At 46.6% G+C, this 16,798-nt stretch overlaps 1 protein-coding gene across 1 annotated transcript in view; it reads right to left on the bottom strand.

Moving 5' to 3' along the window:
• Nucleotides 1-16,798, bottom strand: part of ctnna2 (catenin (cadherin-associated protein), alpha 2) — a 1,141,281-nt gene that overhangs the window by 1,016,690 nt on the left and 107,793 nt on the right. The window contains exon 3 of the mRNA XM_034187601.1: nucleotides 1,445-1,640. Coding sequence (XP_034043492.1) covers nucleotides 1,445-1,640 — 196 coding nt within the window. The remainder of the gene's footprint in view (nucleotides 1-1,444; nucleotides 1,641-16,798) is intronic.

The raw sequence follows: 16,798 nt of genomic DNA on the forward strand, positions 1-16,798 counted from the left end.
CAGGACACGGATGTATGTTGTTGTCCATTCAGCTGATCCCATTTTGTTTGGGGTCACCACAGCAGATACAGCCAGATCCGCATTGGCATTTGGCACAAATTTTATGCCGGATGACCTTATGGATGCAACTCCAGTGTAATCTGGCGAAACACAAACACGCTGCTGGTGTTCCAAAGAGGTCTCCCATCCAAGTACTAGCCAGGCCCCACACTGCTTAGCTTCTGAGATCTGACAGAATCAGGCTGACACAGAGCAGATCGGCTACAAGAAGGACATGAATGCATAAAAAAAATAAATAAATAAATAAATGAATAAAACCACACACCATATAAAAGCACCACATTTTATTGAATCCCTCTTATCAAGTGGGCAATACAAGTATGATCCATCTGTTCCTCTGTAGATGGCCCATGGTCACAGACATACAGTCATGAAATGACATGAATGAGAAACAGGATGCTCTTATCATGTCCACATCTGCTGGCAGTGTGTCCAGCTGGCCCCACACACATGTCCTGCTCGACACGCATGTCTTGTGGACGGCGCGCTGCAGGACAAACACCGCATCATGTAGAACATAGCTCATGTGGGTGATGTGACATTCAGATCGCCTGCTGCGTGTTATGATCTGATGGTCTGTTTCACCCGGGGCAGCCTGTCAATGCGTGCGGTGTGTACGCGCTCGCTGCAGCCCATTGCAACAGCGATATACGTTTTTATATATGTCCACGTGATGACAGCAAGCAGACACATGTGCGTCACAATGGACAGTTGTTAGTTCATGTCCGTCCAAACACAGTACGTGTTGTCCAGCTGGGATGTCCAGAACCAGAGTTCTGCACAGCCATTCCTGTCGTGGCCACAACCCGTCAGTTCAGCGCACACACCGTGTCACTGGGTCTGTTTGCAAAGCCACACTCATGGGGCACTTACACTGTGAATACTTATGTACCTATGATTTCTTTATTTTTGTTTTATTTTTAACAAATTTTAAAAAAATCTAACAAAATAAAACTTTCTTCACAATGTCATTATGGCATATTGTGTGTAGAATTTTGAGGAAAAAAATGAATTTCATCCCTTCTGGAATAAGGCTGTAACAAAATGCTTTAGATACTTTACAGATGCACTGTAATTTATTGAATCAATGACTTGATTCTTTGTATGCATAGATTACTTGGGTTGTTACCAATACCTGGTGAAAAGTTCATCTCAATATTTTCTTTCTGAAATATAATTAATGGGAAAAATGGTGATGTGTTCAATACTTATTTTACCCGCTGTAAATGGGTGTATATTGGACTTCCTTTTTGATGGATATATCACAGTTTCATGGAAATGCGAGCAGACTGAGAAAAGTGGATTAGAGTTTAATTATATAAAAACCAAACAGTACATGTTCAAGAACTAGCACACCTGGTGCAAATGTCCTGCATGAGCTCACCTTGTTTGCGAACATCCTCCACAGCAGCAATAAGCTCCTCCTTGAGATCCTGGCTGTCTTTGGCTATCTGCTCCCCCTTCTCCAAAAAGTTCTGAGTAGCCTGTTCCACAGACACTGCCAAAACATGGGCCTTCTTAGAGCGCCCCTTTTTCTTACTGGATGGCCCTTTATTGCTGGTATTCACCAGTGTGGTCACCTGGAAATAAAGACAGGGAATATTACTTGAGTAGCTCCTTTATTTAAATATTATTTAAGAAACAAAAAGGAGAGAACAAGCTTCTTAAGGTTCCTTCAGGCTCAACTGTTTGAAAACTTGCCAAAAAGGAACATCAAAATGAGTTCTAATTCCACAGTGAAACAATCTGCTTGCCTCTCACACTGAGGGGCGTATGTGCCCCATTCTCTATGTGCATCTAGAGTGAGGTCATGAGGAAACATATGCTGGACAAAGTCTGACATCATCCATTGGATTTCTATAGAGACTACCAACAACCAAAATGACACCCTTGTCTGGGTGTCGCCATGTTGAGACCCGATGAACTCGATGCATAAAGGGGTGGAGCGTGGGTGACTCAGTGGGTGATGGAAAAAAAAAGCCTGCACATGCACCTCTGGTCAAATCCGAAGCACCAGTCAACCTCCGTTTGTGTGTTCATTAAATCATATTTTTGGGGACTGCATGGTGGTTGCAATGGTTTGAGCCGTGCATTTACTCAGTAATCGTGCATTAAGACGACCTAAAAGACACTGTTACCATTCAACATTAAATAAGACAGCATGAATATTGTAACAGAGACATCTTAGATGACCTGTTAGGACCTTTCACCGCAAAACAAGGCAGATTATTCCAGGTGTTTGTAATAAAATAGTCCAGTGAGTGGCTCCACATCGACTGGACTCTGAGTTACCGTCTGAGACTACAAGAGGAGTCGTCACTGGGATCGGCTCCTGTCACTCAAACCAACCACACCTACAATTATACAGAACTTTATGGATTCTAATTGGAAACTGATTGTAATAAAATGCTGAAAATGACAGACCCAACACTCCACAACAGCAAGCTCTCTCTGCCAGCAGACTCTCACTTGTGCACACTATGACTGTCAGGCTCAGCAACTCTCACTCAAAGCGGCCATGCTCCTTGTTATGCATAACTTTATGGCTTAAACAGTCTTAAACTAAGGAGTTAGAAAAACATCTCACCCCACAGAGTTGAAATGGAGGAGGAAACTATAAAGACTAAAGACTAAGGACTAAAGGATCGAACATGACAAAGCTTCCAACAGGCCAGTAAAACTCAACACAGCTTTAATCAGAGACATTGTCTCCTTTTGTATAAGAAACAGTGAAAAAGGGGCATCTCTACATTTGAGCAGAAGTGCTCCAGTAAACACTGGACCTACCATGCAGTGACTCAGATTACAAAGACATATCAGTGGAAACGAGCTTCTAGAAATGTTTTCTTTCATCTCAACTCTCCTGGACATGATGCACTGCACAAAATCAATCAAGTGATGTGCTACTGAACACATCACATTGACCTTTTGGGCTAATTTATTCATCTTCATCTATTCATCTTAGCGCAGCAGACAGTTTCGGAGTGAATCAGGGCACCACACTTAGTTTTGGCCTTTTCCTTTAAAAACAAAGTGCTTACAGCTGGTTGTGAACTGGCTGCAGACAGTGTGTGTGGCGTCGTGTGGGTGAGCGGTTTTCTGATGTCAATGTTGTGGGTCAAGTGGCCCATGGTGGCGGTGGGGTTATGGTATGGGCAGTCGTCTGTTATGGACGAAGAACACAGGTGCATTTTATTGATGGCATTTTGAATGCACAGCGATACCGTGACAAGATCCTGAGGCCCATTGTTGTGCCATACATCCAAGAACATCACCTCATGTTGCAGGAGGATAATGCATGGCCCCAGGTTGCAAGGATCTGTACACAATTCTTGGAAGCTGAAAATGTCCCAGTTCTTGCATGGCCGGCATACTCACCGGACATGTCACCCATTGAGCATGTTTGGGATGCTCTGGACCGGCGTATACGACAGCGTGTACCAGTTCCTGCCAGTATCCAGCAACTTAGCACAGCCATTGAAGAGGAGTGGACCAACATTCCACAGGCCACAATTGACAACCTGATCAACTCTATGCGAAGGAGATGTGTTGCACTGCATGAGGCAAATGGTGGTCACACCAGATACTGATTGGTATCCCCCCCCCCCCCCAATAAAACAAAACTGCACCTTTCAGAGTGGCCTTTTATTGTGGACAGTCTAAGGCACACCTGTGCACTAATCATGGTGTCTAATCAGCATCTTGATATGGCACACCTGTGAGGTGGGATGGATTATCTCAGCAAAGGAGAAGTGCTCACTATCACAGATTTAGACTGGTTTGTGAACAATATTTGAGAGAAATGGTGATATTGTGTATGTGGAAAAAGTTTTAGATCTTTGAGTTCATCTCATACAAAATGGGAGCAAAACCAAAAGTGTTCCGTTTATATTTTTGTTGAGTGTAATTTACTATTATTATTCATAGTAGTAGTCGTCGCCATCATCACAATGTTCATAATTTTTATTGTTTTACATTTTAGCCTCACTTCACTAGCTCCCCATACATGTTAGGATTCATTTTAAAATTATTTTATTTGTTTTTAAATCCCTGAATGTGCATGCCTTGCCCTACATTATCTGAGCTCCTACACCCTTATAAACCCACCTGCTCTCTCTGGTCAGCTGAGGAGCTGTTCCTGAGTGTCCCGAAAACTAAGCGGAAGCTCAAAGGGGACCACGCATTTGCTGTTGTGGCTCCAAAATTATGGAACGATCTGCCTCAGCAGATTAGACAGGCCTCATCTGTCTGTTTTTAGATCTCTTTTGAAAACCCATCTCTTCTCTTTGGCCTTTGACACCTAGTGAGATGTTGACTTCATTCATTTATTTGATTTTATTTTATTTTGTTGATATTATCATATGGTTGTTATTTTTATGCGCAGCGCTTGCGCCGCGAGGCACGGCATATAGCATCCAGGTTGTCCATCTGTCCATCCGTCTCAACATAGCTCTCAACACCTATTGCTCGCAAAAACTTCATATTTTGTGGGTACATGCCTTGGAGGAGTACTTTGCATGGGTTCAAAGGCCGGTGACCTTGACCTACTTTTCAAAGTCACAAGTGGTAACCCCTGACATGTACCAGAAAGAGCAGTCTGGATGTGCCCAGCTGCAACATAGGTACAAAATGAAGTTCAGCATTGACACTTGCCGACTTGAGGAAAGTTGGTAGTGTATTTCCTTTATTAAAAGCCCAGGCTTTTTTGTTTTTTCCTCAAACCGTGCTCACACCCAGTGCCTAAATGAGGCCAGCGATTATTAACAAAATGCTGCTTGCTGTGTACAGTGTAATATGGTTCTAAGTTTCAAACAGACATATCTGAGTGTGGCAAACCAAAGACAACCACTTTAGATCAGAGCACTCGGCATGGCTGCAAACCCTCTCTGTAACCCAGTTGAAATGACGGAGACCACAAGGACTGAAATTGGTCACTTTTCCAGATTCACTCCTTCCTATCCAGTCATATTTTAAAGGTTTCTGCAGTGCGCCCGCCGATTACATTTCAATTATGGATCAAATACATTTGGCAGAAAAGTCTGCATATATGACCAACTTTACAATGCAAAGTCTAAAAACTACAAAGACACTAAAATGACCCACAATTCATGGAGGGAAACTGCACGTACTGTAACGTTGGTTTGGAGGTTGATTGTATTAAAAAAACGGAGCTCAGTGAGGGACAAATTAATCCAGAAAAAGCCACTGTTCCTGTGGTAAACTGCAATAAGATTCCCACCAACATGACTGAGAACTTTAAAAGGGTCACGCGCACATCAACGTCACTGCATGGCCATAGACTTACGGAGCTGTAGAAGCATTAATCAGACTTCAGGATTTTAAAGTATCACTAACCAGCAGACTTGGGGAAAAAAGCAACTCCACCAAATGTAATCTTTTTAATGCACATAAAGCCCGGCACTTATTTAAGGCAGGTGTTTATTTTTACAGCTAAAGTTTTGAGCAAGCCATTAAATCAGGCAGGTCCCAATTCAAGGGCAGGCGTTTAATCAAGGAAATACGTAAGACTAATTGGTGCTGGGGGTTCCCTGTAGATCAGTCAGCGCCTCCTGACTGTAACTAATCAGTTACATACATATAACGAATTTTGTCCATTTTATACATATAACAGATTTTGTCCATTTTATAGCGGACTTATAATGGACAAAATTTGCTGGTCCATCTGAATCCATTACATGATAGATTTACTGTATATACAATAAATTAATGGCAGAGGCTGTCTGCTTTTAACATGGTCCATTCACAAGAATACACAACTGCATTCTCCCTGCCCACACTCTGACTTCACTCCAACTCTCCATCACAATTCATCACAAAGTACTTTAAAACAATTCACCATAACAGTGAATCTGCATTTTGCACTGTTATGTAACCTTTGCGAATAATCTGTGCTTCCTTTGCATATTGAACCATGGTGGACGTTCTGTATGGATCATGGATCAGCTATGATCCTTTATGCTGTGACAACACCAGCACATGCTCACAGACTAGATTAGTGCATAATATATAACTAACATCACTTAACAGCTTTACCTTATTGTCCAAAAGCATCAACATTATGCCCAGTTTATGTCCGTCATATTAAAGGTGTTCCAAGATCTGTTCCTCCAAGATGAGATGGACTTGTAACTGGATGCAGAGCTACTTGTAAACCATTCCTTAATATTCTTTTCTTTTAACCCGACTAAGACACACAGACGTTATTTCTGAGAGGTGGGGATGGACCAGTCATCTGTCTGTGTGGTCGCAATCAGATAGTTCTGTAGTGTGGCAGATGCAGAAAAATCCAGCATCAAGGCATCAAGTGCAGAGTCTGATTTAATGCCATCCCTCTATGGAGAAAAAAAAAAAATCCAACAAATTTGACAAGGACATGGATTTTACATACAAGTAACAATCTTGAGATGCAGAATTTCTCCCTACATATGAGTGGTTTATAAAGTACTGCTAAACACTTGTGCGAGGGGTGAACGGCATGTAAAGTTCACTGCTTGTTGTGTGGGCCGCTGAAGAGGAGGTACTGCTGGCCCACCACCAGAGGGCACCCTGCCTGAAGTGCGGGCTTCGGGCACAAGAGGGCACTGCCGCCTCGCCGGAACAGCCAGGAGTGACAGCTGTCACTCATCAACTATGACAGCTGTCACCAATCACCACGTCATCACTCACCCTACAAGAGCCGGACGACATCTCCACCCCGCTGCTGAGATATCGCCTACCATTAGAGGTAATAATCCTCAGCTGTATCTGTGCCATATCGCACTTGAACTGTTTGTCTGTTACAGGAGTACCTGGTTACTTGCGTCAACTGGAGGCTGAGCTGGTCGGTGACGGCAGGGTGACGGATCGCACCCTTCACGATCAGTGAGACAAGTGACTGTTCAGGTTCTGTAAAGACTGTGTTCATATTTGCGGAGGTGGAGGTGTAATTCCCACCTGCATGAACTGAACTGGTACAAGGAGTTACTGAGTGTCAAACACGCTCACCTCGTTTTCTGTTTTTGTTTCCTGCCAGCAGTACCAGATCCGACAGCCGGAGACGTGGCCATCTGGGGACTCAGGACTTGACGGCTCCAGTATCCTCCGGGTTCGGTGGCAGTGGAAATCATGTGGGATCCGGCTCTTCTCTAGATGGACGTCTCCTATCCTCGAGCCTGCCCACACGTCACCTTTGTACTTTTGACTGTAATCCAAATTCTGCATTTGTCTGTATTTCGTTGTGCACATTTCACAACAGTAAAGTGTTGTATTTTTGGCTCATCTATTGTCCGTTCATTTACACCCCCTGTTGTGGGTCCGTGTCATTACACTTTCCCAACAATCCAATCCAATCCACTTTATTTATATAGCACATTTAAACAACAGAAAAAAGTGCTGCACATAAAAATGATTATACAACTACACAAAACAATAAACCCACTCAGATACTAATAAATAAACATTAAAACAATAAATAAATAAAACACTAGGCCAAAGACAACAGAGGACCATACAACTCATGCAGAGCTAAAAGCCAGAGAATAAAAGTGGGTCTTCAGATGAGACTTAAAACACTCCATTGTGGGGGCTGTTCGAACGTGGAGAGGCAGAGCGTTCCAGAGTCTGGGCCCAGCCACAGAGAAGGCCCTGTCCCCCCTGGTCTTAAGTCTCGTCCTAGGCACCACAAGCTGGAGCTGGCCCTCAGACCTCAGAGCACACGCTGGGGAGTAAATTTGGAGGAGGTCTACAATATATTGTGGGGCCAGTCCATTTAAAGCTTTAAAAACAAATAATAACATTTTAAAATCAATTCTAAAATTAACAGGGAGCCAGTGCAAAGACGCAAGAATGGGGGTAATATGTTCATGTTTTTTGTTCCCAGTTAAGAGGCGTGCAGCAGCGTTCTGGACTAACTGCAATCTGTGAAGTGTATATCCTTATATAGGATATACATGATATCTCAGCCAACGTCATGGATTCCGAGGGGTGTCAACCATCTGTTGAACAATCAATGGAAGAGCAGGGTGCACAGGCGCCAGCAGGAGGCGTGTTAGGTGAGTTGCAGCACATCTTAACCGCCTTCACTGCTCGGATGGACTTAGTGACCGAGCAGAGCAACATACTCAATCGGAGGATGGAGGCTCTCACCACGGAGGTGGAAGCGCGCGCACAGGGCGCGGCTGCAGCTCCTCCTGCTGTCCTGGTGCCAAATATAGACATTCCACTGGTCGTCCAACGAACCCCCCACCATCCCCTGACGCATACATAAGTCCCCCGGAACCGTACGGAGGTTGTGTAGAGACGTGCGCAGACTTCTTGATGCAGTGTATGCTCGTCTTTGCACAGCATCCTGTCATGTACGCGTCGGACTCAAGCCGGGTGGCTTATGTGATTAATTTGCTTCGAGGTGAGGCACGCGCCTGGGCTACGGCGCTTTGGGAGCAGAATTCATGACTCCTAACGGTGTATACTGAGTTTGTGAGGGAGTTCAGACTGGTGTTTGATGATCCACATAGAGGCGAGACCGCTTCAACGGTGCTGCTGTCTATGAGACAGGGGCGTCGGAGTGCAGCCGAGTATGCAGTCGACTTCCGCATCGCGGCTGCGAGAGCCGGCTGGAATGCTGCTGCACTCCGCGGCGCCTTTGTAAACGGACTGTCTCTGGTCCTAAAGGAGCATCTGGTGGCTAAGGATGAGCTGCGGGATTTAGACGGGCTTATCGACCTGGTTATACGATTAGACAACCGATTAGAAAAACACTGTTGGGAGCGAGACGAAGGATGTGGCCGGGCACGCGCCGTCCGAAAAGGTTCCGCCCTCCCCACGCTCCACAGCCTCAGTGCTCCGTGTGGCAACAGCTCCCCCTGCTGACGTTGCTAGGGACACAAGCAGGGCCAAAATGAGATCAGATGACAGAATGAGGAGGCTGGCCCGCGGGGAGTGTTTTCTCTGCAGCTCAAAAGAGCACATACAGAGAAACTGCCCCAAACGGCCAAAACGACAACACTCACCTTTAGAGACTGGGCTAAGGGTGGGTCAAGAAATTCACGTGGGACACACACACATTTCTGCACGGCTCCCAGTTACGATCCTGAGTGGGGATCTAACCCTTCAGGCCCCACCACTGGTGGACACGGGGTCAGAAGGGAATCTGCTGGACAGCAGATGGGCAAGGGAGGTAGGGCTCCCTCTAGTGGCGCTTCCTTCACCATTGAAGGTACGGGCACTAGATGGCACCCTTCTTCCATTAATCACACACAAGACACTACCAGTAACTCTGGTAGTGTCTCGGAATCATCGGGAGGAGATAGAGTTTTATGTAACTCCCTCTACCTCCTGCATAATTTTGGGCTTCCCATGGATGATAAAACACAATCCCCGGATTGATTGGCCGTCTGGGGTTGTGGCTCAGTGGAGCGAAACCTGCCACCGGGAGTGTTTAGGATCCTCGGTTCCCCCTGGTTTGACTGCTGACGAGGAGGTTAAAGTCCCCCCCAATCTGACGGCGGTGCCTGAGGAGTACCACAATCTTGCTGATGTCTTCAGCAAAGATCTGGCACTCACTCTTCCCCCTCACCGGCCGTACGATTGTGCCATTGATTTGATTCTGGGCGTTGAGTACCCGTCCTGCAGCGGTTGTTGGAGAACCGGCTGTTTGTAAAGGGCGAGAAGTGCGAGTTCCACCGCACTTCATCCTTCCTGGGGTTTATCATCTCCTCCAACTCTGTCACCCCTGATCCGGCCAAGGTTGCGGCGGTGAGATTGGCCCCAACCCACAAGCCGTAGGAAACTGCAACAGTTCCTCGGCTTTGCAAATTTTTACAGGAGGTTCATTAAGGGCTATAGTCAGGTAGTTAGCCCCCTGACAGCCCTGACCTCCTCTAAAGTCCCCTTCACCTGGTCGGATCGGTGCGAGGCCGCGTTTAGGGAGTTGAAATGTCGGTTTTCGACTGCACCAGTTCTGGTGCAGCCCGATCCTAGCCGCCAGTTTGTGGTTGAAGTGGATGCCTCTGACTCAGGGATAGGAGCCGTGCTGTCCCAGAGCTGGGAGTCCGACAAGGTTCTCCACCGATGTGCCTATTTTTCACGCAGGTTGACCCCAGCTGAACGGAACTATGACGTGGGCAATCTGGATCTGTTGGAGGGAGCTGCGGTACCATTCACGGTTTTCATGGACCATTGGAACCTGGAGTATATCAGGACCGCCAAGCAGCTGAACCCCAGGCAAGCCCGCTGGTCATTGTTGTTCTGGCGTTTTGACTTCCGGATCACCTACCGCCCCGGGACCAAGAATCAAAGATCGGACGCCTTGTCCCGGGTTCACGAAGAAGTCACGAAGTCAAAACAGAGCTGTCGGATCCATCGAAATCCATCATACCTGAGTTCACTATCGTGGCCACCCTCACCTGGGACGTGGAGAAGACCGTCCGGGAGGCCCTGGCACGGAACCCGGACCCAGGAACAGGACCGAAGAACCGCCTCTACGTCCCACCAGAAGCCAGAGCTGCAGTCCTGGACTTCTGTCATGGTTCCAAGCTCTCCTGTCACCCAGGGGTGCGAAGGACCGTGGCAGTGGTCCGGCAGCGCTTCTGGTGGGGGTCCATGGAAGCCGACATCCGGGAATATGTCCAGACTTGTACCACCTGTGCCAGGGGCAAGGCAGACCACCAAAGAACACAGGGACTCCTCCAGCCGTTACCCGTGCCTCATCGCTCGACTTTGTCATGGGCCTCCCGCCGTCCCAGGGCATGACGACCATCCTCACGATAGTGGACCGATTCTCCAAAGCGGCCCACTTCGTGGCCCTCCCGAAGCTCCCAAAGGCCCAGGAGACAGCAGACTTCCTGGTCCACCATATCATACGTCTGCATGGGATACCAACAGACATTGTCTCGGATCGTGGTCCCCAATTTTTCTCTCAAGTCTGGAGGAGTTTCTGCAGAGAACTGGGGGCCACCGTGAGCCTCTCATCTGGGTATCACCCACAGACGAACGGACAGGCAGAACAGGCCAACCAGGAACTGGAACAGACCCTACGCTGTGTGACTTCTGCGCACCCGACGGCCTGGAGTGAACATCTGGCTTGGATCGAGTACGCGCATAACAGTCAAGTGTCCTCTGCAACCGGCCTCTCCCCGTTTGAGGTGTGTCTGGGGTACCAGCCCCCATTGTTTCCCGTCGTGGAGGGAGAGGTCGGTGTGCCCTCGGTCCAGGCCCACCTGCGACGATGCCGTCGGGTGTGGCGCGCCGCCCGTTCTGCCTTGCTGAAGGCCCGGATGGGGGCTAAGGCCCATGCAGACCGCCGGCGTTCCCCGGCCCCTACATACCAGCCTGGGCAGGAGGTGTGGTTGTCTACGAAGGACATTCCCTTACAAGTGGACTCCCCAAAACTGAAGGAGAGGTTCATTGGTCCCTTCAGAATCCTCAAGGTCCTCAGCCCAGCCGCAGTGAAGCTCCAACTCCCAGTTTCACTGCGGATCCACCCTGTGTTTCATGTTTCCAGACTCAAACCACACCACACCTCACCCCTCTGTGCTCCCGGACCGGCGCCGCCTCCTGCTCGGATCATCGACGGGGAGCCGGCTTGGACAGTGCGCCAGCTCCTGGACGGAAGGGCCGGGGGTTCCAGTATTTGGTGGACTGGGAGGGGTATGGACCTGAAGAATGCTCCTGGGTGAAGAGGAACTTCATCCTGGACCCGGCCCTCCTGGCCGACTTCTACACCCGACACCCCGACAAGCCTGGTCGGGCGCCAGGAGGCACCCGTTGAGGGGGGGGCTCCTGTTGTGTGGGCCGCTGAAGAGGAGGTACTGCTGGAGGCTGCGTCAGCTGGAGGCTGAGCTGGTCGGTGACGGCAGGGTGATGGATCGCACCCTTCACGATCAGTGAGACAAGTGACTGTTCAGGTTCTGTAAAAGACTGTGTTCATATTTGCGGAGGTGTAATTCCCACCTGCATGAACTGAACTGGTACGAGGAGTTACTGTGTGTCAAACACGCTCACCTCGTTTTCTGTTTTTGTTTCCTGCCAGCAGTACCAGATCCAGAGACGGTGGCCACCTGGGGACTCAGGACTTGGAGGCTCCAGTATCCTCCGGGTTCGGTGGCGGTGGAAATCATGTGGGATCCGGTTCTTCTCTGGACGGACGTCTCCTATCCTCGAGCCTGCCCACACGTCACCTTTGTACTTTTGACTGTAATCTAAATTTTGCATTTGTCTGTATTTCGTTGTGCACATTTCACAACAGTAAAGTGTTGTATTTTTAGTGAATCTATTGTCCTATTGTCCTGTCTATTGACAGCGGTGAGATGCGCAGTCGGAATGACAGACTCATTCAAGGTGGAGGTGGGATTACACCAAGGATCAGCTCTGAGTCCTTTCTTGTTTGCAGTTGTGATGGACAGGTTGACAGATGAGATCAGACAGGAGTCCTCATGGACTATGATGTTTGCAGATGACATTGTGATCTGTAGTGAGAGTAGAGAGCAAGTTGAGTCTAGTCTGGAGAAGTGGAGATATGCTTTGGAGAGAAGGGGAATGAAAGTCAGTAGAAGCAAGACTGAGTACATGTGTGTGAATGAGAGGGAGCCCAGTGGAATAGTGCAGTTACAAGGAGTAGAAGTGGTGAAAGTAGATGAGTTTAAATATTTGGGGTCAACTGTTCAAAGTAATGGAGAGTGTGGTAGAGAGGTGAAGAAGAGAGTGCAGGCAGGGTGGAGTGGGTGGAGAAAGGTGGCAGGAGTGATTTGTGACCGAAGAATATCAGCAAGAGTGAAGGGGAAAGTTTACAAAACAGTAGTGAGACCAGCTATGTTGTATGGTTTAGAGACAGTGGCCCTAACAAAAAGACAGGAGGCAGAGGTGGAGGTGGCAGAGCTGAAGATGTTGAGATTCTCTTTGGGAGTGACAAGAATGGACAAGATTAGGAATGAACATATCAGAGGGACAGTTCAGGTGGGACGATTTGGAGACAAAGTCAGAGAGGCGAGATTGAGATGGTTTGGACATGTGCAGAGGAGGGACCCAGGGTATATAGGGAGAAGGATGCTGAGGATGGAGCCACCAGGCAGGAGGAGAAGAGGGAGACCAAAGAGGAGGTTCATGGATGTGCTGAGAGAGGACATGCAGGTGGTTGGTGTGACAGAGGAAGATACAGAGGACAGGGTGAGATGGAAACGATTGATCTGCTGTGGCGACCCCTAACGGGAACAGCCGAAAGACAAAGAAGAAGATTGTCCATTCATTTACGCCCCCCTGTTGTGGGTCCGTGTCATTACACTTTCCCAACACTGCTATTTCTGTTTTCAAGCAGACTGTTGTCAGTAATGCATTTCACGCACTTGGGAGCTTGGCTGCCTTTTTTTTTTTTTTTTGCCTGCTGCTAAACAAGCGTGAACATCGGCGTGAGTGTGTGCCGAAGCACCGCAGGAAACAGAACGTTACATCTTAAAGTTATACAAAACTGCAGATTGGATAAAGCGTTTTGTGAATGTTTCAGAGCAGTTAGGCTCCAAAACACAAATAAACGGGGACATACCACAGCAAAGAGTCTTCATTCTCTGGTTATGTGAGTCTGGTGCTGTGTAGTTCGTGCTCGATCAAATTCTTTTGAACGGTTCTTTCATATGAATGATGTGAACATTCTTAAGGTGCAGTGACATGAGCATATCTTTGATTCACGCACTAGCATACCGCTCTTTGTGAAGATCCCACCCCCTGTGATCCCAGCTGGATGTCATTCTTTGTTGTATCGCCTGACACGTGCTCTGCACTGGATGCGGTGTATAGAAAATAATTATTTTGTGGCGGATTAATCATTTTCTCTGCAAATTGGCCGGTGAAAATGGCTCTAATCGCTTGGGTAATTATGATTACCCAATGATGTCCAGTAGTCCTCAGGGAGAGCAACGGCGGGTGCACATTGTAAAGTTGTGGCTTTTGCAGTCCTCTCCTTAATGGTGCATCGTGAGGGAATCTCGTCTGTAGCAATCCATTTTGCTGTCACATTTGCGAACCTCTCTTGCCTTTGTTTATCTATACTTCTCCCACATGCTGCATCAACGTAGTCTGCCGAAGCCTCACACTGCATTGTGTTTCGTTGAATGATTTGCTGGTATCGGCTGTGTGTCCTGCATTTGGGTGATATTTAAGACTCAAAGTACTCTGCTGAGAAGAAAATGCAGCTTTGCAGTGGCTGCAAATAAATTTGGTTTTGTTGACTACGTCGTCTGGAAGCACTTTAAAATGAAAATGTCCATGTAAAAGTTCCGTGCCCATCTCCACGTTGGTTGGTTTGTCCGCCAAATCTTTTCTTTCCGTATCAGGGACTCGTCACACCGGTTCCTGTGAGAGTGGCAGCAGAAAGACTTGCAAAAGAAAAGCCTGTGATCAACAGACTCTTAAGGACCCCTGACACAAGCACGACTTTCAGTGATGCCGGTATTTGGTTAGACTCTTTCTCTCAGATTGTTCTGTCTGAGTTATTTTCATTAGTTACTTCCTCCAAACCATCAACATGTCTATTAGACCCCATTCCTACCAGGCTGCTCAAGGAAGCCCTACCATTAATTAATGCTTCGATCTTAAATATGATCAATCTATCTTTATTAGTTGGCTATGTACCACAGGCTTTTAAGGTGGCAGTAATTAAGCCATTACTTAAAAAGCCATCACTTGACCCAGCTATCTTAGATAATTATAGGCCAATCTCTAACCTTCCTTTTCTCTCAAAAATTCTTGAAAGGGTAGTTGTAAAACAGCTAACTGATCATCTGCAGAGGAATGGTCTATTTGAAGAGTTTCAGTCAGGGTTTAGAATTCATCATAGTACAGAAACAGCATTAGTGAAGGTTACAAATGATCTTATGGCCTCAGACAGTGGACTCATCTCTGTGCTTGTTCTGTTAGACCTCAGTGCTGCTTTTGATACTGTTGACCACTTTATACATGCTTCCCTTAGGCAGTATTATTAGACAGCATTGCTTAAATTTTCATTGTTACGCAGATGATACCCAGCTTTATCTACCCATGAAGCCAGAGGACACACACCAATTAGCTAAACTGCAGGATTGTCTTACAGACATAAAGACATGGATGACCTCTAATTTCCTGCTTTTAAACTCAGATAAAACTGAAGTTATTGTACTTGGCCCCACAAATCTTAGAAACATGGTGTCTAACCAGATCCTTACTCTGGATGGCATTACCCTGACCTCTAGTGAAATCTTGGAGTCATTTTTGATCAGGATATGTCATTCAATGCACATATTAAACAAATATGTAGGACTGCTTTTTTGCATTTGCGCAATATCTCTAAAATTATAAAGGTCTTGTCTCAGAATGATGCTGAAAAACTAATTCATGCATTTATTTCCTCTAGGCTGGACTATTGCAATTCATTATTATCAGGTTGCCCTAAAAGTTCCCTGAAAAGCCATCAGTTAATTAAAAATGCTGCAGCTAGAGTACTGACAGGGACTAGAAGGAGAGAGCATATCTCACCCATATTGGCCTCTCTTCATTGGCTTCCTGTTAATTCTAGAATAGAATTTAAAATTCTTCTTCTTACTTATAAGGTTTTGAATAATCAGGTCCCATCTTATCTTAGGGACTTCATAGTACCATATCACCCCAATAGAGTGCTTCGCTCTCAGACTGCAGGCTTACTTGTAGTTCCTAGGGTTTGTAAGAGTAGAATGGGAGGCAGAGCCTTCAGCTTCAGGCTCCTCTCCTCTGGAACCAGCTCCCAATTCGGATCAGGGAGACAGACACCCTCTCTACGTTTAAGATTAGGCTTAAAACTTTCCTTTTTGCTAAAGCTTATAGTTAGGGCTGGATCAGGTGACCCTGAACCATCCCTTAGTTATACTGCTATAGACGTAGACTGCTGGGGGGTTCCCATGATGCACTGAGTGTTTCTTTCTCTTTTTGCTCTGTATGCACCACTCTCATTTAATTATTAGTGATTGATCTCTGCTCCCCTCCACAGCATGTCTTTTTCCTGGTTCTCTCCCTCAGCCCCAACCAGTCCCAGCAGAAGACTGCCCCTCCCTGAGCCTGGTTCTGCTGGAGGTTTCTTCCTGTTAAAAGGGAGTTTTTCCTTCCCACTGTCGCCAAGTGCTTGCTCACAGGGGGTCGTTTTGACCGTTGGGGTTTTTCTGTAATTGTATGGCTACAATACAATTGTATTGTATGGCTTTGCCTTACAATATAAAGCACCTTGGGGCAACTGTTTGTGATTTGGCGCTATATAAATAAAATTGATTTGATATGACTTTGATTCACGCACTTTCATATGTTCTTTCATATGAATGATGTGAACATTCTTAAGGTGCAGTGACATGAGCATATCTTTGATTCACGCACTAGCATACCGCTCGTCGTGATGATCCCACCCGCTGTGATCCCAGCTGGACGCCGTTCTTTGTTCTACCGCCTGCCATGTACTCTGCACTGGACGCTGTGTATATAAAATAATTATTTTGTGTCACATTAATCATTTTCTCTACAAATTGGATGTTGAAAATGGCTGCAATCACTTCCTGAATCATACAGGACCACTAGCCGTTCGCACGCACACACCTCACAAGCTGCAGACCGCATTATGAGCCATCTAAAAAGGTAATTACTTGTCATGTTTACATTGCCATGGTTTGGTGAAACAGTTGTGTGTTCTTTCCTTCTTGTGTGCAGCTGTTAAAGTATGTTTATGACAGATTTGACTTCTTGTTAAAATCTTTCA

This window comes from Thalassophryne amazonica, chromosome 15 (genome assembly GCF_902500255.1).
Source record: "Thalassophryne amazonica chromosome 15, fThaAma1.1, whole genome shotgun sequence".
Lineage (NCBI taxonomy): Eukaryota > Metazoa > Chordata > Actinopteri > Batrachoidiformes > Batrachoididae > Thalassophryne > Thalassophryne amazonica.